The following is a 25,558-nucleotide window of genomic DNA, read 5'->3' as shown; positions in this document are numbered from 1 at the left end:
AGCTAGGTCTCTTAGGACCTAGCGCCACACAAGAGGGCAGCCCGAACGCTGCCTCACCGAGCAAGATGCATCTCTATCACTCAACTTAGGGTGGCAACAAAGCCACGCCACCGCGAGCACACGGGCAACGACCTCCTCGTCAACCCCATCCGCACATGCCTACATACCCAGTCAGAGGTGGTCGCAAGGCCACTTCATCGTGCACATTGCCTTGTGAGGCCGGTATTCTTGAAGCTGGGCCTTGTGATCGAGCCCGGGTTGGCCCCCAAGTCACCCAGAGGCCCTCTGCGAACCGTGCTCACACACCTAACCCCCGGCCTGCTCTGACCTCCAAGGGGAAAGGTCACTGACGCGTGCCCTCATCCCCTTTCACCTCGTACCCTGTCTCTCCCAGTCTAATTAGGGCCACCCAAGGAGGATGTAGAACCGGCCCTCTCGAGTCCTCATTCCCTGCCTTGACTGATGGATGTGGCCTTGGCCTCCTTAAGAAGAGCCAACCGCCTGCAATCCCGCTCCCAGTTCCAGTTTTGGGAGAAGGTATACTAGAATTGACGATCAAGCACAAGAAGGGCGTGCGGTTCACTCAGAAGAAGAAGCCCGAGGCACGGGCGGTACCTGAGCCCCTTAACCTCCTAAAGGATAACCCCTTCTACCCTTTGCAATCAGCGACGGAGTCCGAGACAAGAGGGGGGGAACAATGCATGGTCATTGAGGTCGTTGGAGATGACCCGAGTTATCAGAATCCACGATCCCAAGACTGTTGCCAACCAATGATGACCTGGTCTATCACTAGACCCCAAGCTCAGTCGGGGTACATCCAACCCCTTTTGACTGGCCTGCTGGACCTAGTCACCTGGCGGTGCAGAGCCCTTGCTATGTTAGAAGCCTTTTTTTCGGAGGAGAGGACTAATGTCATGGTCATTAGCCAAGCCATTGACGAGCCTCAAGATTGCATAGACCAACTTGAAGCGGTCATCAATCAAATGATGAAGAGGCTTAATTAGGTAGAGAATGCCAGTCCTCAGGCAAATTCGTCCCATCATGGGGCCAGTTCGCCATAGTTACCACACTCTGCAGATGAGGTGCTTAGGCAACCACCTCCTCCATTGGTATATGGTGATTGTCTCCCCATGACACCTCAGGCTCCTTCTCACCCAGTTACGCAAGCCGATATTGATGCTATGGTGAGTCATAGCTTACGAAGCAGACAGATTCCCGAGGTACGAGCCCTTTATCGCAAGCCCTACCCTGCATTCATCGATTTGTTGCCGTTCCCTGCAAATTATCAAAAGGGTGCAAATTATCAAAAGGGGAGACTCCTAGTCTTCAATGGTACGGGCTCACCCCATCAGCATATTGCGCACTTTGTGTTCCAAGAAACGACCTCAGACGACAGACTTCTCCTCCGTCAGTTTGTGGAAACCCTAGACGGACTAGCGTTCAAGTGGTATGCTCGTCTCCTGCCGAACTCTATTTAGTCCTGGGAAGAGATGGAGCACTTGAATTACAAGTGCTTCTATGAGGTTGAGAGGGAAGTGCAAGCCATAGAACTTACCAAGACCCAGGGACCAGATGAACCCGTGGATTAGTTCATCGCCAGATGGAAGGATTTGGCCATGTACCAAAGCAACCCTATACCAGAAATTGATGCAGTACTGACTTGTGTTCGCAATATGTGACCCGAGATCTCATTGCATGTTGAAGCCTCAAACCCCACTACTATTTCAGATCTGATTCTAAGTCAGTCCCTATAGAAACAGTCCGTATAGAAAGCTTGTCTGACTTCCATCCATGCAAATGTCCCCAACTCTCCCTTGAAAATACCACCTGAATACCATGAGGGGCAAACTTCATCCCCCATTCCCCCGACTCCAGAGTCACACCTAGTGACGACTGAGCCGAAATCTACTGCAAAGCATGAAGAAGCCATGGACATTGACGCTCTGGCACCAAGGGTCACTTACACGTCGGATTACCAAAGAGTCCTGCATATCCCCTTGAAATTTACAGCTTCGAAACCATTACTAGGGTTTGTTTCAGAAACACGAAGTCCCGACGGACTTGGGGCCACTAAAGGACCACCCTATAAAGATGCTGAGGTCCTTCCAGAATGGGGTCTCTATAGTCACCAAGCCCATCAAATTATGAGGAAGATGAATTATGAGCCCACGACCAATCAAGGACTAAAAGATGGGAAAGGGATGATTGTCCCATTCAAAGCCATTGAGGTAGCTGCTGCTCAACACTACGCAAGAAAAGGAATTGGATATGCCAAAGTCTCTCACCCTTCTTCCCAGCAATATGAAGTCTGTCATACAATCAGCATGGTGGCCCCTCCCGATTCATTAATCTCGTCTTCTGAACCCTCACCCCTCTCTTCTCATTAGTTAACGCTTCCTCATAGATATCCTTAACCATGTCAATATATGCTCTTGAGACTCCTTTCTTTTCCAGCAACCCCAAAATTCTCTTTCTATGTACCCTGTCGTCTGCTTTCTCTAAATCAATAAAGACCTTGTGGAGGTCTTTTCTCTTCTCCCTAAACTTCTCATTCAATTGGCTAAAGGAAAATAGCCTCAATGGTTGACATCCTTGGCATAAATCCAAACTGATTTTCTAATATACTCGCTTCATGTCTTAGGCGGCTCAATCACTTTCTCCCACAGTTTCATAGTGTAGTTCATATGTTTGACCCCTCAATAGTTCATATAACTCTGTATGTCTCCTTTGTTATTGTAAATAAATACCACAATACTTTTCCTCCATTCATTTCGTATTTTCTTTGTTCTCAAAATCTTATTGAATAGCTTCGTTTCAAACTTCTACTAGTATACCATTTGGTCCTAGAGCCTTTCCTATCTCCATCTTCCACAAAGCTTTTTTCAATGCAGATTTTTAATCCTATAATATTCGACCTCATTTATGTTAATGGTTCCTCGTAACATTGAGCTCCCAGAGTAGTTATCATTTAGCAATTTCTGAAAATAGATTCTCCACCTGTCATTGACCTGTCATCCTTCACCAACACCCTCTGAATCTCACCCGTAATGCCTTTAGCATGTTCTAGGTCTCTATATTTCCTCTCTCTAATGTTTACCAGTTTGAAGACATCTTTTTCACCTTCTCTTGTCCCCAATTTATTATATAAACCATCTTATACCTTAAGTTTTCTCTTATTTGCTATTCTTAGCGTTCCTCTTGACATTTCTATATTCTTATAAATTCTGATCATTTCTATTCCCTTGCTAAGATTTGTAACATGATTGTTTTTGGCTAATAGCTTTTTGAACCTCATCATTCCATCACCAAGTTTCTTATCTGAAAGTCTTTTCCCTCTAGATTATCCTAATACTTATTTTACCGCTTTCTTACTACAATCAACCATCTCATTCTACGTAACGTTAACTTATCATTAGAATTTATCATTAGAATTCCATTTTCCTTCTTTTATCAATTTATCCTTTCAAGTTCCACTACTTAGTTCTTGGATACCCATTAATGTCACTACTCTTTCATCTCTTAATGCAAATATCCTTAACCATGAACCTATGTTGTGCAGTCAAACTCTCTCCTAGGATAACTTTATAGTCTTTACATGATGATTGTTTTGTTTTCTTAACTAGAAAAATGTCTATCTAGCTTTTATATGATCCACTTTGGTAAGTTATGAAATGTTCTTCTCGCTTTTTAAATGTTCTTCAATCTCTTAATGCAAACATCCATAACCATGAACCTATGTTGTGCAGTCAAACTCTCTCCTGGGATAACCTTACTGTCTTTACATGATGATTGTTTAGTCTTCTTAACTAGAAAAACAGCTATCTAGCTTTTATAAGATCCACTTACTTTTTAAAGTACGTTTTTGCTATTGTTAGATCGTAAGCCATAGTAAAATCAAAAATAACATCCCTATCTCATTTTTTTCCCCAAATCTATATTATCCATGTATCCTCTACTACCTTTTCCTACATGTAAGTCGCCTCCTAAAAATGTCCTCCCTTCATTTGGTATTCCTAGACTTATCAGATTTGTCTTTGAATTCTATCCTCTAATCCTACTTGTGGCCCATAAGCACTAATTACATTAATTATCTCATCCTAACACGAATTTAATTAATAAAAGCCTATCACCTACTGTCTTAATACCCCTAATATTTATCCTTTAAATCTTTGTCTACCATTATTACCTATGCCATTTTTATTCTTTTCTTTTCCTATATACTAAAGTTTATATCCGTCAAATTCCTTAGCTTTTACCCCTTTCCACTTAATCTTCTGTAAACAAGCTATGTTAACTCTCATTTGTCTCATTGTATCTACTAACTCCATATTTACCGGATAGAATTCCAACATTCCATGTGGCCAAATGAATCCGATTCTCTTGGACTAGCTTCTTTACTAGTGCTCGGCCAAAATGGCACAGTAACCCCTGCCTACTCATTACTGCAACCGGGTGTCGTTATGGCGTGTCGCTTCTGGGGGATGCCCTAGCTAACCTTTGCTCATTTTTCACTGCACTTGTGTGCTGGTACGGTGCATCGCTTACAAGGAGTGCTTTAACACGAGCAAATAAATAATAAATATTAGAGGATCAAGTGAAAAAGTCCGCCTCTGAAATAACGATACTCATAGAGTATCACTTTGTAATACGCATCTCATACTCATAGGTGTCACATGGATTTCCCTTGCAAAGCAAGTGCTAATAAGTAATATCTTGAAGCAACCTTTTAGCTTGTCTGAGTTATGGGCATATCCGTGTTAGTTTGAAGTAAGAAAACTTCAACAAAAGCAGGAAGTAGGAAGCTTTACCCAAATAAACATTTCATGGCGCAACATAGACATAGATGATGCTGCCATGATTGGAATAAATTTTATTTTATGAAAGAAGAAAGCTTTTCTTCTCTTGGCTTGATTTACAACCAAGAGAAGTTCTTCTCCAATAAATAATGGAAAAAGTTCTTTCTCCATTATTGTTGATTTTACTTGTTTAAAGTTTAGGAAAATGGTGGATTCAATTTCCCACATTTCCTTCCTGCATCAAGTGGTTTCATAGCCCGCGATCCACACGAAGGTACTGTAGCAATGTACAGAAGTACTATAGCACTATACATAAGTTATTAAAGTACTGTACGGACAATACTGTAGCATCATTTTTTGGTGCCTTTGAAGTTACAGTGGGATCTAGGGTTTGCTGATTTTGACCTAAGTTTTGCTCAAAAAACTGATTTGAGCAGTTTTTTGTTGATTACTTACCTAGGTTTTGTGATTTTGGTGAACACATGGCAACGAGAAGGCGCTGTAGAAGGGAGATTTTTGTAGATTTGCTCTGTGATCCTAGAGTGAGAGAATTGAAGAACTTGAAAGGTAAGTTCAATAGCTGACGCAACAATTCACGAGCCTCAATAATGGGCAAGACGGGTGATCTTTCAGCCCAAGAGGATCTTGCTTACAAGTTTTTTCACTTTCACGCTCCGGGTGTGGAGTTAGGTCATGAGGATAGTGATATAAGACCTAGATGTGGGAAACATCACTCTTGGGTTTTCGATTTGAAGGATGATATTTTTGATTGACACATATTTTATTGAAAATAAACAAGTTGTAGATTGAGATTTACCACCAATCTTTGATACATACTCAGATGAACAAGAAAATAAACAAGATTTCTTAAGAGATTGGATCTATGATAAGGATCGAGTTGATGATGGATATATTTTGGAAGAGGGTGAAGAATATGGAGAGAAGCCAGTAGGACTGATCCAAATTATGGCCTTTGAAGATCTCATTAATATCGACGATATAGAGCATTCAAGAGATTTAGGGTGTTGGAATCAGAGTAGCACAGATGAAATGTGGTCATCTCATAAACCGTAAATTGTGGCCCGAATTTGTTGAGAAAACCTCTAAGGGCCAAAACATTGAGTTCGGAGTATCTTACATGATTTTCAATGGGAGTTCAAGAACAGCTGAATTTGATAAGTTTGCATCGATTCCTCAATATACATATCAAGATCCGTTCTTGAGGAATTCTTTTTACCATGAATAATATTTGGGCCCAGCAAAGAAGAAGGCTAAAGAAGGCGGTTTTGATACTGAATTCATCTTAGCACAGTTCAAAACTCGAGGACGAGTTTCTCCAACCAAGGGAGAATGATGGAGGGTCAAATTGGCATTTTTTCTTTTTCTTTATTTAATTTCAAAGGATATGTTAGTGGAATAAGTTTTATTTTATGAAAGAGTTTTTTTTTCTCTTGGTTCGATTTACAACCATGTTCTTTCTGCATTATTGCTGATTTTACTTGTTTAAGGTTCAAGAAAATGGTAGATTCAATTTCCCACCTTTCCTTCCTGCATCATAATCGCAACAAAATTTTGGGAATAAAACAATTTCCTTCCATTGCTTCATAAAAACCAAATAAAGATAAGTGTGTGTTTCTACATGAGAAAAGGTGAGTCTTTATATGCACATTGAGTCAAAATTAATATATGAGTGTAATAGTAAATAGCATTTCAATTTGTGTTGGCAAGCAAGTCAGCAGGTAGAGCTGGAAACTTCAACCACATTGAATCTGAGTGAGGTACTGACATTTTTGGTTCTTGTTTGGATTTAGATCCTTTGCATGCAGTCCTCATAGTTGTTGAGATCAAGAGCAGAATCAAGAGTGGGATCGACGGAGATCATGAGAGGTTAGAAGATCCCTGTGGTTGGAATCGTTGTGCTTACGATGCAAATGTTAGGGATCTAGATCCTTGAATATGAGGGATCTCGATCCCAACCTTTCGGGGTTCTTGCTCTCAACCTTAAAGAATATCTTTAGTCCAGGACTATATATCTTGTTTAAAGGTCTGTTTGACAAAACATAATCTGAATATCCAAATTTTAGAAAATCTGAATAAAGCCAGTGCCCTGCTTTTCGTATATATGAATTGTATGTAATCCTAACATCTGTTTTTTTGTGCATGTTTGACTGAATTTTATAAAAAGAATCAAGGTGCAAGCACTATGCATGACTGATTCTATAAATAGTCTCTTGGATATCTTAGACTTTTTTCTTCTGCTTACTTTTATTTTTTCAAATTTTTTCTCCAGGTCACGATCATCTAATTTTGGGTTTACTATTCTACTTTAAGCTTTGAATATTCGGCTTCCCCTGTGTACTCTCTCTCCCCTCCAAATTCTTTCAGTTTTCTCCATCTTTGAAAGCAATTATTCTTTTCTTCCTTTTCTATTCCTGGTTGTTCTTTCTAGTTCTGTTATTGATTTCCTTTGAATCTCAAAATTTTAGTTTGCTTCTGTAATGGAGATTCCTGCGGCTCTAGTTTTCCAAATCTCAGACTGTTTCTTATGTTTTCCTTTCTTAAGCAAATGTTTTCTTTTGAAATCTATGGCTTTTTGCTTAGGTTCATTAATAATCTCCTTTGAATTGTAGCCTTTCTCCTTCCATTGATTTAATCATTCTCCTTTTAGTTCCATCCAATCTAGAGCATCCTTCCATTAAAAAATACTATTTGAATTGAACTTCCATGCAAGAACGTTAGTCTCTCTATGTTCAATTTCTACTGAACCTTGATGCTTGCAAAACGGCATCTTTCAATTAAAAATCAAGTTGCAAGCACAATGCTCAAATGAGGACCATCCATGGAAAAAGAGAAAAACCCATAAGAAGAAATCCTCTGATCAGAAGCCAAGCAGTCATGAAACTTGCAGCAACATAGCTTGGACCTCAATTTTAGCATAGAAGATTGAGAGCCACACAATGATTTAACACAGGAAAGAGTTGGAGAACACAGAAGAAACCCAAGAAGGAAACCCACAAGATTCTTAGAGATTGATTCAATCTCTAAGAATTTTGTGTTTAATATGCCATTTAACTATGAGATAGTGACTGAGAAGCTCTGGTATAGGCTTCTTGGAGATGGTGGTTCTCAATATGTGATTTGGATTATGTTGCTATGGCTGCTCATATTCTCTCTCTACCTTCAGCCTTCTTTAGGAGTACCTTACTCCATACTCTGTAAACCAAAGTGAGCCTAGAGATGAATGATTGGGTGTGTGAGAGAGAACAACCAGAACAGAGAGATAAATAGAAAGGGGCTGCAGAGAGAGAAAAGTGGTAAGGGTTAGATTTAGAGAGAGGGGCTTGGGTGGAGAGAGCTTTGGTTTGTAGAGGGAGAGAGAGAGATGAGAGGCTCAGCTAGGTTGGAGAGAGAAAGAGGAGGGGCTCGGTTGGAGAGAGCTCGAGGTTACAGATTAAGGAAGAGGGAGAAGTAGTCTCCACTAGAGAAGAGAGAGAGAGGACACAAGTTGTCAATTGCGTGGAATGCCGCCCAATAAACTTTTTAGTATCTTTGAAATTTCAACTTACTTGATTTTTTTGGAATTTAGATATTGGATAGTTATTTGGATATATCCTGATATGATTTGGTCCTAACAAACATGGTCCACCAATTTCTATAATTAGAATTATAGTATTCAATAATAACTTGAAATATCAGGATATTAGAATGTTATTAAACATGCCCTAAAGTAGGGATTCCTTTATTTATAGCTAGCAAGCAATGTAAGCATACTAAAGTATATTTGCATTGCTAGCCGGCTATAATATAGAAAATCATTAGTTTGGTCATTATCTTGGTCTTTAAGGTGGGGATTGAGATCCCTATTGGTGGAGTGAGATCCCAGATTTAAAAATCAAGATCCCAAGAAGATCCCTTTCCCATAGCACTGGACTGTTATTCTGTAGAGCAATGACCACCTATATTGGGAGATCCTAGCAGCGTTGGTACTTCTGGACATAAATGCATGTACACACTGATTCTTTTTGGGATCAAAATCTTTGAGCCCTATCATATGGAAAAAGGTCAGCATAGCATTGTTAATGTCCTCCCCCATTCCTAGCCAGCCCTATTTATCTCCGGCTATGTTGGTCAGGTGGGACCTGCAATTTAGCTTTGCACATTTCTTAACTTCAATGGATTTTCATGAGCTAGAAAGTATTGCCTTGCATGGATAACACTAGTCAAATCAGTTTCCTTTCTAAAGATTGCATTTTTTATATGTCCTTTCTGAATGATAGTTTTGCACCTTTATCTAAGTTGGCTTGCTTTGATAATGTGATGAAACAGGTAGGTTTCAAAATGTTTTTAGGGGTCACTGCATCTGTTACAAATTGGGATGCTGATGGGACAAGTTGCAGTCTTGTTTTGGAGGATAACCCCTTGGTAGACTTTGTTGAGCTTCCTGATACTTGCCAAGGTCTGTACTATTGCAACATCTTAAGTGGAGTTATTCGAGGAGCACTGGAGATGGTAAGTGTCTCAAGCTTTGTTTTCTCTCATTAGTTTCAGTTCTGCATATGTTGGAGCTCTTTCTTAGCGTATATGAGGTATTGATGTCTGTCATTTGTTATCTTAATATCTTTTATGGGAAACTAATTGAAAAGTTCATTGATATTACCAAAACTGGCTGTAGATTCACCTGCACTTTCTGAACTTGACTCATTTGCCTCTGGCGAGTTTCAATTTGGTTTAGTTTACTAATTCTTCAACCATTTGCTCTGGGCTTTGGCTTTCTTGGGACTGGGTTGACTGGTAAATGTGGTGGCTGCTGTACTTGCAAACAAAGGCTACTTTGCTGATACAGTTGGTATTGTGAGCTACTAGCACAACTGATATATATATATATATATATATATATATATATATATATATATACTTAGATTGAACTCAGCCTTGTTGTGAGTTTTTCTGGGTTCAGCGCCATTGTATATTGCAATAAAGGAAGGAAAAAATTTAACCTTAAAATGTAGAATTAAGGTGCACCTAAAACGTCCATCATAAAAGGTTGTTTTGATGTTGGAAAACCCTCTAATTGATCATTTCAACATCGAGATGTATGAATAGGAAAAGAAATAAGGATTTCAAATCCCAAAAATAGTGTATGTTGCAACATATTATATGGATTGTCCATTTTCAATATTTTAATATATTTATAGATCTACTTGATTTGAACCATTTTTGAAGTTTAAGATTTTATAATTAGAGATCAAAATAGATTCTTAAGCCATCCTAAGAAATTTTAACACCAAAATTACATTTATGATAAAATTTGGAGGCGCGCCTTAATTTGATTTTTTAAGGTTGCAATCTTATGCAAACCACACCCTAAAGAAAATTAACCTTGTAATTTTGCAATTTGACCTAAAATAGTAAAATCCCATTGTTACCTTATTGATATTCATTTTGCCCAAATTGATTGAGGTTATATGGTAATGGACTCTGGTTTGATATTTTAAAATATCAAACCCTGAGCTTCAAATCCCTAATCAAGGAATTTTAGGTCATTCAAAAGTCTGAGTTTCAAGAAATTTCTGACATCTTCAAATTCTGTTTCTATTGCTTGCTGTCTGAAACTCCCACATTGGAATGTTGCACATATGAGCAACCATACACTCCTATACCACAATTGAAGCTTTCTGAACTTAAAATCTTAGGGCTGATGATTATTAGAGTGAAACTGGCCCATCGATAGTATTTTTATGTGAATCTGGTAAGCATTCAAGAAATACATTGGAAGATCAGTTTCGAGGTTGGGATATCAAACTTATGGCAGTTAATTGTGGGAGCATGTTTGGGCCTAGAACTAGTTGGATTAGAATGGTAATACTCACCATGGATTGGATCTAGAAATCTCAAGCAAATTGGAGCAATATTCCTTTCAAATTTCAATCATGTTATGTTCTGAAAGTTGGATATTTCATACGTGTGAATATGCCTTCACAGGAAAGTCTGGTATTTATAGAATGCTCTAAGTTATTTTGGTTCAAGTTTCACAAGCATATCAAGAATTGAAGGTCTTGGTTTCCCATTTTAACTGGTGTTTGTGCGGAAGAAATTTTTTTATAGTCTTTATGTAGCATGGATTGATATGTCCTAGTTAGGTAAGTAGGATTTGACAATTTTAGTTTATTAATGCCATTGACTTCTTTCATTATCCCACTGAAGAAATCACTTCAGAAAGGGACCAATAAGATGTGTTTCTTTTTCTTTTAATTCTTGGCTTGTTTTCTTTGATTTTTGGTAATGTGTTTTCTTTGATTTTTGGTAATGTGTTTTCTTATTGGAGCAATATATATACTGCAGATGTTACTTTATATGCTCTTGTATTAAAGTACTTTTATTTTTTGAATGTAATCTTGGGGCCTACATTGGATTTACTGCATTTGAACCATTGAAACCTGGAAAATTCACTGCTGGATTTGTTAAGTAGAATTGTTGAAAAATCATTGGTCCTTAAAATAACTCTATACATATTGCATAATTGCTTCTTTAGTGGAGTTTTTTTTTTTTTTGAGAAAATGCTCCTTTAGTGGAGTTGTTAACTGTTATTGGATGAATGAGATTTACTGCAGTGAAGGGAGTCTGGACTCTAAAATCATCTTCACTGTCATTATGACCATACTGATGGTGCTAACTATCATCAGTTGGAACAAAAATTTGAATATCTATACTGATGAAGATGACTATTACTTGATCCTGCCTCTGCGGAATAAACAGTCTTAGGCTGGCAGTCCATTTGTTGTTCAGGCAAGAATTTTTTTTCAAAATTTTGGGGCAGGCTACCTATCATTTCAAAATTTTGGGAGTGTACACCTTATACTATCAGTATGTAAAGCCAACGATTTCGGGATAGGTCACCATCAGTATTTATGCCTGTGGGCTGATCTGAATAGAAGGGCTTATATTCTTCATCTGCTGGTGTTGCTCAATGCTAAAGGCACCTCTTGCCAGTTGTTAGCAAGGAGATTAATTGGCCTTATTTGTCTCATGATCAAGAGTTTAATTATAGTTCATCGTACTTACTATATCAAGCCCTGTAATTCTGCTAGAGCTCAAGGTTTCTAAATGAGGGAAGTAGTTTGTTGGCTTGAGCAATACTTGCTCTAGTGTGGGTTATGTATGTTGGCAGATGGATTTCATATCCTATGGCACAGAAATTGTTTAGCTTTAGCAGTTGAATTGATGCAAAAAAATCATATCCTTGATGCTCTAGGTACATCTCGATCCATTATTAGCTATTCTCCTACCTTCAATGATGTAGTCGCTTGCCTTTTCAGTGTTTATCTCTATACATGAAACTATATAGGGTAATTTTGTGATCATCGCTACAATAGATACTCAAGACTATCTTCACCACTTCTATATTTGGTACTAATTCTGTTTATGCTAAAGCACCTTGGATATTAGATCTGGGTGGTTTCAATCACATAACTTGTAAGTTGCATCTCTCATCTACTTCCGTTCACTTTCGGTTCACATGACTAATCATTTTCAGTTATTCATCTAGCTGCAATGGTGTGGTGGCTTGCTTTGGTGTTTTCTTTTATTGATGCATAAAACTCTTTATTGTGATTTTTGATCAATGCTGCAATTGATACTCTAGACTATCTTCACCACTCCTGCATGTGGTACTAATTCTCATTATCCTGGAGCACCTTGGGTGTATTAGATATGGGTTTTCCCAATCACATAACTAGTAGTTTCATCTCTCGCTTAAAAAAAACTGGTAGTTTCATCTCTCATCTAGTTCCATTTAACTTATAGGGAATTATACGCTTTGTATTTCATATAGATTTCTTATCTTTTGTGTACTTGATTTTCTTTATTTTGTTTCTATAAAAGTTTTGAAACTCTAAGTTTATCATATTTGTAACTTGTCTATTTATTTTCTCTCTATTTGACCACTGGTTAACCAAATGTCTTTTCTTCTTAATGATGTTTGCTTGGATTTGCATCTTGTCAGTTGTGTAAATTGTGTTCGAGTATGAACATGAATTCTTGAACAACACCCCAAAATGCTTTGCACCTGGACTTAAATGAGACTCAATGTTTCAAAAAGTGCTAGGCGGGTCCTAGACGGCCTGGGGGTTCCAAGCCGCTCAACACCTAGGCTGGTGCCCAGAACCTGGGCAGCACAATATAACTGTAAGAATAAGGGATTTAGGGCACATCAAAATTCTAAAGTATACTACACAACCCATAGGAGCACACACTCCATAAGACCATAACCATAAGTCCATCTACAATTATGAATTATCCATAGTCTGATTGATAGTCCACAGTCCACAATCCACATTCCACACATAGTTAAAACTTAAAATTTACCAACCAAATTACCAAAGTTACCAAATACCAAACTAGTGGAACCACAAATCCACTATATACAATACCCAACCAAGAGGAGGACAACAAAAATGAAAAAAATACTTGAAGACTCAAAAGAATCTTCAATCATCATTCATCATTCATCATCAGAAAAAGTAGGGTGAGCTGCATTTGCATCATATGCATTGGAGTATGCCCCCTTTTGTATCCTTTTCACAAAACTTGCATCTTATGCAATTTTTATGTAAAAGATTTGGGTTGTAGCCATATTTTCAACCCAGATCACCACTTCGATTAGATCCCGAAGAAGATATCTCAAAATAATACAACTTATACAAGCAATAAAAAAAAAATCACTAACTTTGATTGCTTGTTCTCCAAATTTCCACCTCTAAGATGTTTCTAAAGACTCAAAATCTTCTAAAAAGCCCTCTAATAGATTTATAAAACATCAAAAATTAAATCTATAATCAATGGGTGATGTTTTGATCAATTTCTCATGACTTTGAGAAACCCTTCGATCCTATGGAAATCACCAAAAAATAGGTTTTTGGAGTTTTTCTCTCCCTAAAATAGGCTCTAATGAGTTTTAGGTTTCAAATGAACCTAAAACACACAATTTTGCCCTTTTAGTATTAAAAAAATGACAAAAAGGCCCTGGGTCGCTCAAGGTTTAGCGTTGGGCGCCCCGTCTAGGCGGGCTCCCAGGCGCCTAAGCAGGGGACTAGGGATTTCCGTCTTTGTTTGCCGCCTAGGCATGGGCGATGCGTATAGGCCTTCTGGACGGCCTAGGTGCTGGGCGGTCCTCTTTTTAAATCACTGATGAGATCTTTTGACTCTTGACTCTTGACATGCTGAATCCAACTCTCAGGATTCTTCTCATATTGTATCAGATTGCTATAGGATCCTTTGCAATGAAAAATATTTAGGGAGGACTATTTTGTCTTTTTTTTTGTTTAGTACAGTTTCTTGATGCTTTGATACCTCAATTAAACTTGTCTATTTCTTTTGTCCTCTAAAGGGGTTGGGTTTTTATATTAATTATCTAATATACATACATCTTTGTTTGTCTAAACCAGTGATATCAGTACTAGACCTATATTTAAACTCATGACGGCACTGGTCCGATCCAAAACTGGTTTGTCTAGCTAGTTCATAGGTTTGGAATATATAAGGAAAGATATAAAAGAATAAAAAATTGGTCGAAACTTTCTGAACCAGCTGGTTCAACCAGTTTGATTGGTCGAATTGACTGGTTCATACTAGTTTTGAATAGTTCTTACTAGTTGCAGGTTCAGTTTGTACCAATCAAACAGCTAGACTAGGGATTGAACCAGATATTCTCCTATTTGATGTTGGTTCAATGCTCCCCTAGTTCAGGACCTTGAACCAACCGGTTCAGGCAACAATTCTCGGTCCAAACCATAGTTACGCGAATCAATTCGGAAACCGAATTGATTTAGGAATTGGAAGTGCTGAATTGCCGCTGGCTGGAAGATTTTTTTTTTTGTAATCAATGTCCGTACAAGAGGAATTGCGGGGGGGATGAGATTCCTATTTTTACGAATCGAGATTTGACTAAAATAGAATCGAGATACCTACATAGATGGAATCTAGATTTTTAGCTTATTGGAATCAAGTTTCTGACCTAGTTGGAATCGACTGATATGGCATTGAGTTTCTGACCTAGTTGGAATCGACTAATATGGAATCGAGATTCTTTCATTTATGGAATTAAGATTCTGGCATCTTTGGAATCTCTTTCTCAGAAAAAAAAAGACATCTTTGGAATCGAAAGAAAACTGAGGGAAATATTACTTGTCTCAATGCCATTCACTGACCGACATACCACATATGCACATTATGGGGTTTATTTTTAACCCAAAGTGAAAAAAAAAAAAAAACCCCTCAATATATGAAAACCCTCAAAGTGAAAAAAACTACAGGGCGCCCGAGGTTCTGGTTGCCTGGCTAGGCGCTTGTTGCCAGGCAGGCTGCCTTGGGGCTGCCTAGCTTTTTTTGAAACCTTGATCTTGGAGTTGCAGTCTCTCCATTGGATCAATACAATGCATACTTAGAGAATTATGTGGAGAACGTGGACCACGACTTCGATTTATAATGGTCATTTCATGCCGAAAAAAAAAAAGACTACACCTTGTAGCTTGAGATTCAACAAGTGTTAGGAGGGAAGAGGTAAAATTCTAGTGAATGTGGAAATCAGTTTCAACAAGTGTAGGATCGAGATTCACCAATTGTGGAATCAAGAATTGTTAAATATTGGAAATGAAATTCCGTAAGTGTTGGAATTGAGATTCGTAATATTAGAAATCGAGATTCGAGACTTCACAGAAAGGGGTTCCGTGAAGATTCCCAGTCGGTATCGTCAAATCGGGGTTGCTAAAATGCTGGATCCTTGGTGTATGTTTATTTTCTGCATGATCTTTTAGATTCAAAGGAGTATATTTAGTGAAATCAAACTGTGAAGCTTATAATTCATAAAATAGTTTTATTAATTGCAATTATCCACATTATTCAAATTGTAAGGTGAGCCTTGGCTGACCTAAAGTTTGCATTAACTTCATTCGAATGATTTAATTTGGATCAATATTTACCTTTTGAAATTCTTGCTGGGAAACCCTTATTACAATTTTGATATCATGCTAAGATATGACCAAGGCTCGAAAATGCCTATGCGGCTTGGAACAACTTGGCCGAGGGCAGAAAAAGGCTGTCAGCCAAGGGCACAAAAGTACTCCCCCACCCCCCAAAACAAAAGGGGGGGCAATCTTGGCCCCCCAACCCCCAAAAAAACGTAATGGGTTTTGGGATTATATCGATGATTTTTAGCTGCGCTAATGGAAACTGATGGTTACTTGGGGAGCAATTAATGGTTAATTTGAGGAATTGAGTTGCGATTTCTGTTGATTATTTCAGAAATATGTCTTCTTTTATTCTTGAAATGTAATTTTGAAATCATCATTGATAAAAGGGACTAGTTTAGATGATATGTGGCACTAAATATGCAAGGAACCCTCGCAAATTAGGGGTAGGCATAATTTGGTTGGATGGGAGATGAATTATAAAAAAAATTAAGAAATTTGTCTAAACCCCACAAAAATTTTATAAGAAATTTGACTACGGATCAGTGCAATATATGGTTTCATATTATGCAACAAAGAATTTGTGTGCAAAAGTTAAAAAAAATAATGCATATTCCTTCATGCATGTATTCGAAGCGATTGCGATATTGTTGTTTGAAAGAAATGGACTTTATAGCAAAAAAAAAAAAAAATCTGTGTTAGAAATAAATAGATTATAGCTAAGGTTCACCCCGGTCCCGTCCCCCCCCAATGGGGCAAAGGTGTTTAACCTAGTGGGCCAGGATCCCAAGCCACCTAGGCTCTGATCTCCCTTTTTTTGAACATTGCATATAACATAAGCATTTACCAAAAAAATCACATGTATTTAAGAACTATATATATTTTACTGCCTTCAACAGCCCACATCATATTATGCACTGTAATCTTACAAGTTCACAATTGTCAAAGTTCTTCATACATATGAAATAAGAATAACTCTCCTTGCCTGGGAAGCTACATAAATCTTTATGATGTTCACATGCTATCCAACAGGCGTATTATGGAGCATCTGAGCTTATTTTATTGTGACATTCAAATATGCATCCACTGAAAATCCGGTATCCGCTGAATATTCAGTTACACTTTAATTATATTAAGAAAAGATTGTATCACTTTGTTGAACTCATTCCTCTACTCATAAATTCGGTCTTGTTTATTTGGTGCCAAATTCCTTCTTGACCATTGTAGATTCTAGCTTTGGCAGACACAAAATAATCAGGCACTTTATCATAGTGAACATACCAACATTGGAATTATGTTTCTACAGTTTGTCAAGTTGGTCCTGTTTTGGGTATCTGTAGTTTAAAATCACTCGGCAACCTGCAATTGCACTGTATTAATATACAACTAGGATTATTTTTTAAAGTTCTTTAAAATATTTCAAAATCTCTATACAGCAGTTGCTACAATTAATCATTAGAGACCATTGTTGAGCAGTAGTGCTTGAATTTATCTGCTTGCATGATGTCAGCCTATGATTATTGATTTAGGTTTCTATGAAAACGGAAGTCAACTGGGTACGTGATATGCTACGTGGAGATGATGCCTACGAGCTAAGAGTTAAACTGTTGAAGCAAGTTCCAGAGGAGTACCCATACAAAGACGATGAATAAAGTACTGCTGCTCTATTAATTTTATTTTAAACTTGCAGCTCTAGTTGGTGATGGGTTCATCACTGCAGAGTTCACATTTTGGCATATTTCCTTGTTCAAATTTCTCAGCGATGTACTTCTTTAACAGAAAACCAGAATTGGTTCATCAACTTGGGAGTGGCAGAAAATTTCCTTACATCATGCAACTTGCAACAATAGACGAAATGATGTTAACTAAAATGCTTGTGAATAGTGGTAAGACAGTACCATTCCTGCATTGTAGCGGTAAACCGTGTCCTTTTGTATCCTTGTTTGTTAGTTGAATTTGTAGTAATCAAGTTAGAACTTGATGTTTTATCTTGGATAATTTGGGATGAAATATTTGAATCAGCAAAGCTGAATGGATCTGTTTTAGGAGTCCACAAAAATGTGTCCTAAATTTCTAAAATTGAGCTATTTTGATTTGGTTGACTTGAATCTCTCCTTTTCTGTTATTTGAACATTCTTTCGTTTATGAAGACCATCATTTGGTCTGCATATGATGCCTTCCTCATTCTGAACAGCATGATATATGTACTAGGTATTGGTTCATATCCCATATTCATATTCGAAGTAACTATTGAGACTTCACAGATTCAGTATGTCACACTTCGTTCACAATGTTGCAACCCGGTATCTAATGAAATGGGGTACGCTAGGTTCACAAATAAATATACTAACTTTAGATTTTCCAGTTTTATATTTAAAACCAAACCTGCAAACATACAATATATTTACTATAATCCTCTTCTACTTACTATTGAAACAATGTTGCATAACTGTCTGAACTGAGAAAATTGAAGACTTTTCTACAACATCAGACCTGAACTCTTACTGGAGAGGACCTGATAAAAACGTTAAAGTAGAGCTGGTTGCATCTAACTCTCTTACACGGCCTATCTTCTTCCTTGAAATTCTAGATATTTCAACGAAATAGTAACAAACTCTTCTATTTTTTTTATTTTTTATTTTTTAAATATTGCCAAAAATTTCTGGGAAGCCTTTGGATGTGACATTTGAATGGTGAGCTTTGGTTCATGTTAAGTTCTTTGAATGGTAAGTCACCAAGGGACGGTCTGAGAAAGAACCAAGTGTGTTTGCGATAAACCCCAAGGGCAACCAATATAATCCTAAAACCTGACTTGTTAACCCAAACATTTGCATGTTCTTTCGATTGCCTGCCATAAAGTGATATAATGACTTTCAGCTCTTACGAGGACACTAGGGTGTGAAACACGAGATAAAAGTTTTGTTGACTAATTGTGTTAAGAAAATTAATATTTCATTATGTTAGGTAATCGTCTTAAATATGAATCGTGTTTAGGAAATAATATTTGTTAGAGCCATTGCACAACTACATTATCAGGCCATGGGGTTCAGGGCCTGTAAGGCTCGGTCATTTGAAGAACCATAAAGGCATAAATTAGTTTGAATGGACAACATCAAATGCTTGTATAAGGAGAGAGAAGGGAAAACAAGGAGAAAAGGAAAGGAGAAAGGAGATTGGAACAATGAACTCATACTTTATGGTCTCTATTGCTTCTTGGACCTTGCTAAAATGCAAGTAGTTGTTATTGTAGTTCTACTCTAGTGCTGCATGACTTAGGCAGTTTATCCTCTTTTTTTTTTTTTTGACAATATTCGATATTTTATTGCTAAAAAAGGAGAGAGTACAAAGAATTACAACAACGGAATTACATCATCTGAAACAACCAAAGAATACAAAGTTGCTCCCAATGCATCTGCAAAATCATTGCCCTCCCTGTATATATGTTGGAAAGAAACACCAATCCCATCAGCCAATCTATGATTTGTAACCAAAGATGCCGCAGCTGCCAGGGAACCCGTTGCGCCTTACACCAAAGAATGGTATTTAAAGAACTGCCCTCAACTATACAAGGCTGCCCCCTCAACTTCTCTTCCACCAATGGTGTGAACCTCTTTCTATGAAAGGGAATACGAAAGGTGTGAAATTGATCATCAATCCTAGGAATCTGTGTAAGGAAGAGGTATACATGTCCATATTTCATATCTACATTCTTTACTTTTAGGGATCTACAACTAGGTTTGTTATGATGTGGACAATTGCCTATGAATTAAAGAAAGTAGCTGCCGAGAAGGTGCTGGTAACCATTTCCTATAATGGCATGAATAGATTTTGTGGAATTGGCAATGCACTGCCACACGAAGGCCTACCATAGTTTCTTAGAATCTGGCTTTGCTTTGGCGTCAGAAGTTAGTGTTGGTATGATCACAATATGGGTGTTCTATGCATGATGCACTATGATCTAACAATCATAAAATGATGGATCATGCTAGGAGTAACCCTAGAGTTGGCGAACTTGCAGAGGGCCATAGAGTGGTTGTTATTTGGAGTTTGCAAAATGTAGAGCAAAGCATTTCCAAATATTTGCACATAATACACAAGGTATACAATGTAGATGAGTTTGAGAGAGATTGTTATCAGTTTTGCAGAATGGTGTGTGGTTTGGGAGTGACCATTTGCAGAAGGGCATGTAACTTTGTGGGTGGCATCCCTCTAGAAGTATGTTTATGAGCTGCACATACACAAAAGCTTGAAATGTCCTTTGAGAAAGTGAAACTGAGTGTGATTTCTAAGTGGTCTATTGCTGTAGCATGTGTTCGTTTTGACTGGCTGGTTTGCAGGAGGTTGCAGGTCTGTGAGTGACATTGCGCATCTGTAAGTTTCTCTATTGCGAAATTATGTTAGTTTCATGAATGGCCTTTTTGCAAAAACATATCCTTAGGAAGGTAATCTCGTAAGGGCGAGATTGATATTACATGAACATTGTGAAGCAACAGTATCCTGCCACCGAAGAGGATAATAGTGCACTCTGTTTGGTGCCCTAAGAACTTATTGAAAAGCTGTATATGATAAGATTTTACTTGCGTCATGTGTAGCTAATTAGCGGTTATTGGCAAGTCAAGCAGGGTGGCGGACTTGGCACCGTCATGGTGGAGACTAGATCCTAGTTCCTTGCTCTCTCTCTTCTTTACTTTCCCATTCTTCTGTTTCCTCCTGTATACATTTTTGTTGTTTATTCCTCATTGTTTTGAAGTTCTCTCTGAACTTTTCTCCTTCAGGTTTTTCTCTTTGCGATCTCCTTTGTGTTCATCCTCTGATTAAAAACGCTGTATAATTATGCTTTCTAAGGATCTTAGGGTTTGGGATTTGGCCATTGGCTTGATTGGTAAGGTATAAATAATAGCAAGCATACATCCAAAGTTCCAATCCCATCCTAACCTACCACCAAAAAATTGCCGAGTTCATCTTCTCCTTTGTTCTTTCACCAGGAAGTCTGCCATGGGCGGGAGATTCGCCCTTGCTAGAACTTTGTAATGCGACTTAGTATCCAAAGATATAAGCAAAAAGAAATTCGACTAACAAATATTTTTTGTCAAAAGCCCCAATAATGGCTAACTTGTAGATATTGCTATTGATCCTTCATTAAAATGCTACAGAAAACGATATAATTTAAAGCTGTGGTTTAGAGCAGTTTTATCCGTCATGCGTTCTTAGACATATGGAGGCTCTCCAAATCTAAACAAAGTTTTGTGGTAGTTCCCTCTTATGATCCCCATCTGCTCGACAGTATCTGATGGTCTCAACCTTCTTGTCTGAATGTGTTAACATAGCTGTGCCTATGTTCTCCAATCTTAGTTCTCCTCCCCAAAAGTCCTTGCCATAAACATTTAATACCAGTAGATACAATAAAGTTTTTTATAGTTTATATTTATTCTTGTCATTGAGCTTCCTAGCTTCGACCATTATGTTAGTTTGTGTCTTCCAACCTATTTTTAAATAACTTTATGTTTTTCTATAAAACTACTGACAAGTTTAGGGCGAATGAAAAAGTCCATATGGTTTTTATTGATCTAAAGAAAGCTTATGATAGAGTACTTCAATATTTGATTTGGTGCGTGTTAGAAAAAAAGGAGTCTCTAGACACTACATTGACTTGGTGAAAAATATGTATGATGGAGCGCTAACTAGTGTATAAACAACTAGCAAAGAGATGGATGAGTTTTCATTGACAATGAGTCTCCATTAGGGATTAGCATTGAGTCACGTACCTATGTCTTAGTTATGAACGATTTAACTAGGCACCTACAAGATGAGACACCGTGGTTCATGTTGTTCGCAAATGCGATAGTTTTGATCGATGAGACCTGAAATAGTACCAAAACAAAGAACTTTGGAGGGATACTCTAGTTTCTAAAGGTTTTAAAATTAGCGGGACTAAGATAAAGTGTATGAAATGTAAGTTTAGTAATAAAAGGAGTAGAGACGAGGAAGTAGTTAAGATTGATGGTCAAGAAATACCAAAAAGAGCACACTTTCAATCTGTTGGGTCAATAATCTAGGACAATAGAGAGATTGGGGACAATGTCGCATATAGAATTAGAGCTGGGTGACCGCCTACCAATGAAGTTGAAGGACAAGTTCTATAGGATAGCTGTGAGACCAGCTTTGCTCTATGTGGCGTAATATTGGGCGGTTAAAAAACAATATACATATAGAATAAGTGTAGCGGAGATGAGGATATTGAGATTGATGAGTAGCAAGACAAGAAGGGATAGAATTCGAAAGGAATAAATTCGAAAAAATTTAGGTATGACACTAATAATGATAAGATGAGAGAGAGAGTAGACTTAGGTGGACTGACCATGTGTGACGCAAACTCAATACAACACTTGTTAGGAGGTGTGAGTTAGTTCAAGTGGAAGGCTAAAAAAGGGCAAGAGGTAGGTCCGAAAAGATATGGTTGGAAGTAGTGAGAAAAAATATAGGGACTTATGACCTCACTGAGGGTATGACTTTTAATAAAGCAAAATGACAAACCAAGATTCGTATAGCCGACTCTAATTAGTTGGAAAAAAGCTAGCCGACTCTAATTAGTTAGAAAAAAGCTTTAAACCAAGATTCGTATAGCCGACTCTAATTAGTTGGAAAAAAGCTAGCCGACTCTAATTAGTTAGAAAAAAGCTTTAACAATGATGATGTTTTTCTATACAATGATTTCTAATTTATCTGATAACTAGAATGCAATGTTCCTAATTTATCTGATAATTATAATGCAATGTCTGCATACCTATTAATATTGACACTCTATATATTAAACCAACAACCAGCAAAGGTTAAGGAAAAACAAAATATAGAAGGTTTAAATATGACTGGACAGTTCACATCTATTAACGTTCCAAAAGAAAAAAATGTCAGCTCTCTTGCTTATCAACAGAGAACGTGGAGTCTTGCAAGACCCTTTTTTTTTTTTTCTTAGCTAGTTGTACCCTTGAGAATTTCACTTCTCTTACTTTATGTTTACTTCCCATTCTTTAGCCTTTTTCTTTTCTTTTTTTCTTTTTTTTATTTTTTTTATTTTTTATTTTTATAGTCAACTTTTTTTTACTTTCATTAATTGGTAGAAATGTTGTGCAATTTGTAAATAGACTCATTTAAAAGTTTTTATACTCGATAAGGATTTCCTAATACCTTCTTTGGCTGCTCCATATTGGTCCCCTTGCAAGAGAGTACAAAAAACATCTAAATGGGAAGTTTTATCCCAAATCTCGTCTAATACCGTCCTTCTCTTTGTGACACTCGAGACTTATTTTTGAGAATCTCCTCCTATAATAACACATTTACATGTCTTTTCTTATAAACAAAAGGAAAATTATTTCATGCGGGCTGGACCGCATTTCTACATATGCGGTCCATAAAGTATAAAGCATCCATCTTAAAGGTGGATGCAAGTAGGTGTTCTATCTAAAAACAATGGTAACTAACGGTCCAAATGTTTTCTTATTAGAATTATTATTGTAGTTTTTTAAATTAAATTCATTTATTTTTTCATATTCAGGATCTCCATGTTAGATATTACATGTCTTGAAAAATTAAGTCTTAAATCCATCTCAAAAATAGATTTATTCGAGCTTGGTTGCATAAAAACCGTATCCTAAACAAAATCTATGCAATAAAGACTTACCTTTTGTATCATTAGAGCCACAAATAGAAAGAGTGCCAGAGTTCAGCGACCCGAGAGGCAACCGATGCCCAATGAATCACATTCTTGGAATCTTCCTCAACGATTAAGGAAGGGCTCTGCTGTGGATTGAACAATATGAGTCCCTCGAGCAAGATAAGGGCATCTGCCTTCATAGTACTTCTAACAAATCATATTACGTATAGGGTGCAGTTTGTATAGAGTCAAGGCTCAAATTAGAGAGCACCTTCAAATAGTGTCGAGAAAAGTGGTTTCAATATTAGAAATCTTTGTAATAGCCTTAAAATATATTATTAACTTTTATTATAAAATTTAAAGCTTCAAAAGTAGTGTAGATAGAGTACATCTATGAAAACTTGAAAAATTGATGGTCCAAAAATGCATTACAAGATGTACTATTTTCAAAATTTAAAATCCATTTTTTTTCTCATGTCCATGCATCTTGATGTCGAGATGATCAATTTGAGGATATTTGAGCATCAAAACAACTTCTTCTAGTGAAGTTTTTAAGGTGGGCTCTAATTTAATTGTTTAGAGCCTCGGCTGTATATAAACTTTTTCCTTACTTATAACGTTTTAATAAGACCTGCGAAGTATGTACGTGCACTCTTGACTCCTTTTATCCCCTCTTACTAAGAGACCCAGAGGCACCGCCAAATCCGCATTCAATATGGATATGAAATTATTAATATTCCTTTCAAGTGACGTAACGATATTTTAAAGACTGATGAGGTTAATAAGTATATGCTAATAAGGGCTCTAGCTCACAAAGTTTGTATTAAAATTTTAAGGTTTGCCTGACATTAAGTAATAGATAATAGATAATATATAATAGATATTATAAACATAACATTTGTTTATAATAAACATTACTAAAAGTTTGCCAAATGTAGATTTGCAATTATCAAACGAATTCCGAAATGAATTGTTAAGTAGTTTTTTAAAGGGAAAATTGTTTCATGCGGGCCGGATCGCATGACCACATGTGCAGTCCAAAAAGTATAAAGCATCCATCTTAAATATGGATGCAAGTAGGTGTTTCATCTAAAAACAATGGCAACTAACGGTTTAAATATTTTTTTATTAGAATTATTATTATTAGTTTTTAAATTTTACTTATTTTGTCATATTCCTAATCTGTTAGATATTACATATCCTTAAAAATTAAGTCAAAAAATCCATCTCAAAAATAGATTTATACATAAGTGGGCTTGGCTGCATAAAAACTTGGTCCTTTTTAAAATTGATTTCTATATTTTTTCTCTTTATTTAGATTTAGGTAGTGTTTATATCTATTGTTATTGCTGTAGTTGTTATTATCATTATTATTTTGGTATGGTAAGTTATTTATTTATTATAATTGGTCTAATTATGCCTTAATATTTAGTGTTGCAAGCAGCGCATGTGTATGTTACTAGTGAGTGTTGATCATTGTTTGTAAAATTGAACCAAAATGGTTAATCGGACGTGGGCATGAAAGCGGTTTAACCGGCCTAACTGGTAAACCAGCCGATTCAACCTAACTAATTGGACAAGTCCCAGGCGATCAATAAAGTGTTGAAAAAAAAAAAAAAATACAAAAAAAATCTATTGAAATATGAAAAGCATATAAAGAATGATTAAAACAAAACACATTCAAATGAAGTTGAAAATTAACGAAAAAATGGATTTTAAACCATTTTATATTTTTCGAGGGCTATTTTAATTTTTTTTTTTAAAAATGGAAAAAATATAAAAGTGAGTATTAATGGCCATAACAATTTTTAATCTTTACCATAATGTAAAGAATATTTAAAAATGCATTACAAATCAAATTCCTTATTTTTTTGAATTTATATACATTTTTTTGAATTTTTTTAAAAAAATACCGGTTGATCACCCTAACCGCCCAAAAAAGGACTTAGCCACTGGTCAATTCCGATCTAACCGGCAGTTAGCGATTATATCGAACGATTTTGCGAACAATGATGTTGATGTACCAGAGAGGGCAAGGAATGAAGTTTCAAGTTTGTTGAAACTTTGTATCTTATGTCCGTGGTGGTGGAAAAGCCAAGGGGTGCCCGGTGTGTATTTGGAGTTGCCAGAACTTCATCTTTTTTCTT

General features: G+C 36.9%; 1 protein-coding gene across 5 annotated transcripts in view; it reads left to right on the top strand.

Moving 5' to 3' along the window:
• Positions 1 to 17,819, top strand: part of LOC18440121 (uncharacterized) — a 29,400-nt gene extending 11,581 nt beyond the window's left edge. For 3 of the 5 annotated variants that reach the window (XM_011627253.3, XM_088869930.1, XM_020670883.2), the window contains exons 4-5: positions 9,123 to 9,305; positions 17,290 to 17,819. In XM_011627253.3, the coding sequence (XP_011625555.1) occupies positions 9,123 to 9,305; positions 17,290 to 17,412 (306 nt within the window). In that variant the 3' untranslated portion in view covers positions 17,413 to 17,819. The remainder of the gene's footprint in view (positions 1 to 9,122; positions 9,306 to 17,289) is intronic. The other 2 variants (XM_011627254.3, XM_088869931.1) reach the window with 1 other exon arrangement.
• The last annotated feature ends 7,739 nt before the right edge of the window (positions 17,820 to 25,558 follow it).

The sequence above is a fragment of the Amborella trichopoda genome, chromosome 6 (genome assembly GCF_054954075.1).
Source record: "Amborella trichopoda isolate Santa Cruz 75 chromosome 6, AtrichopodaSantaCruz75HAP2 v2.0, whole genome shotgun sequence".
NCBI classification, from domain to species: Eukaryota; Viridiplantae; Streptophyta; class Magnoliopsida; order Amborellales; family Amborellaceae; genus Amborella; species Amborella trichopoda.
This window is presented reverse-complemented; position numbering and strand designations above follow the sequence as displayed.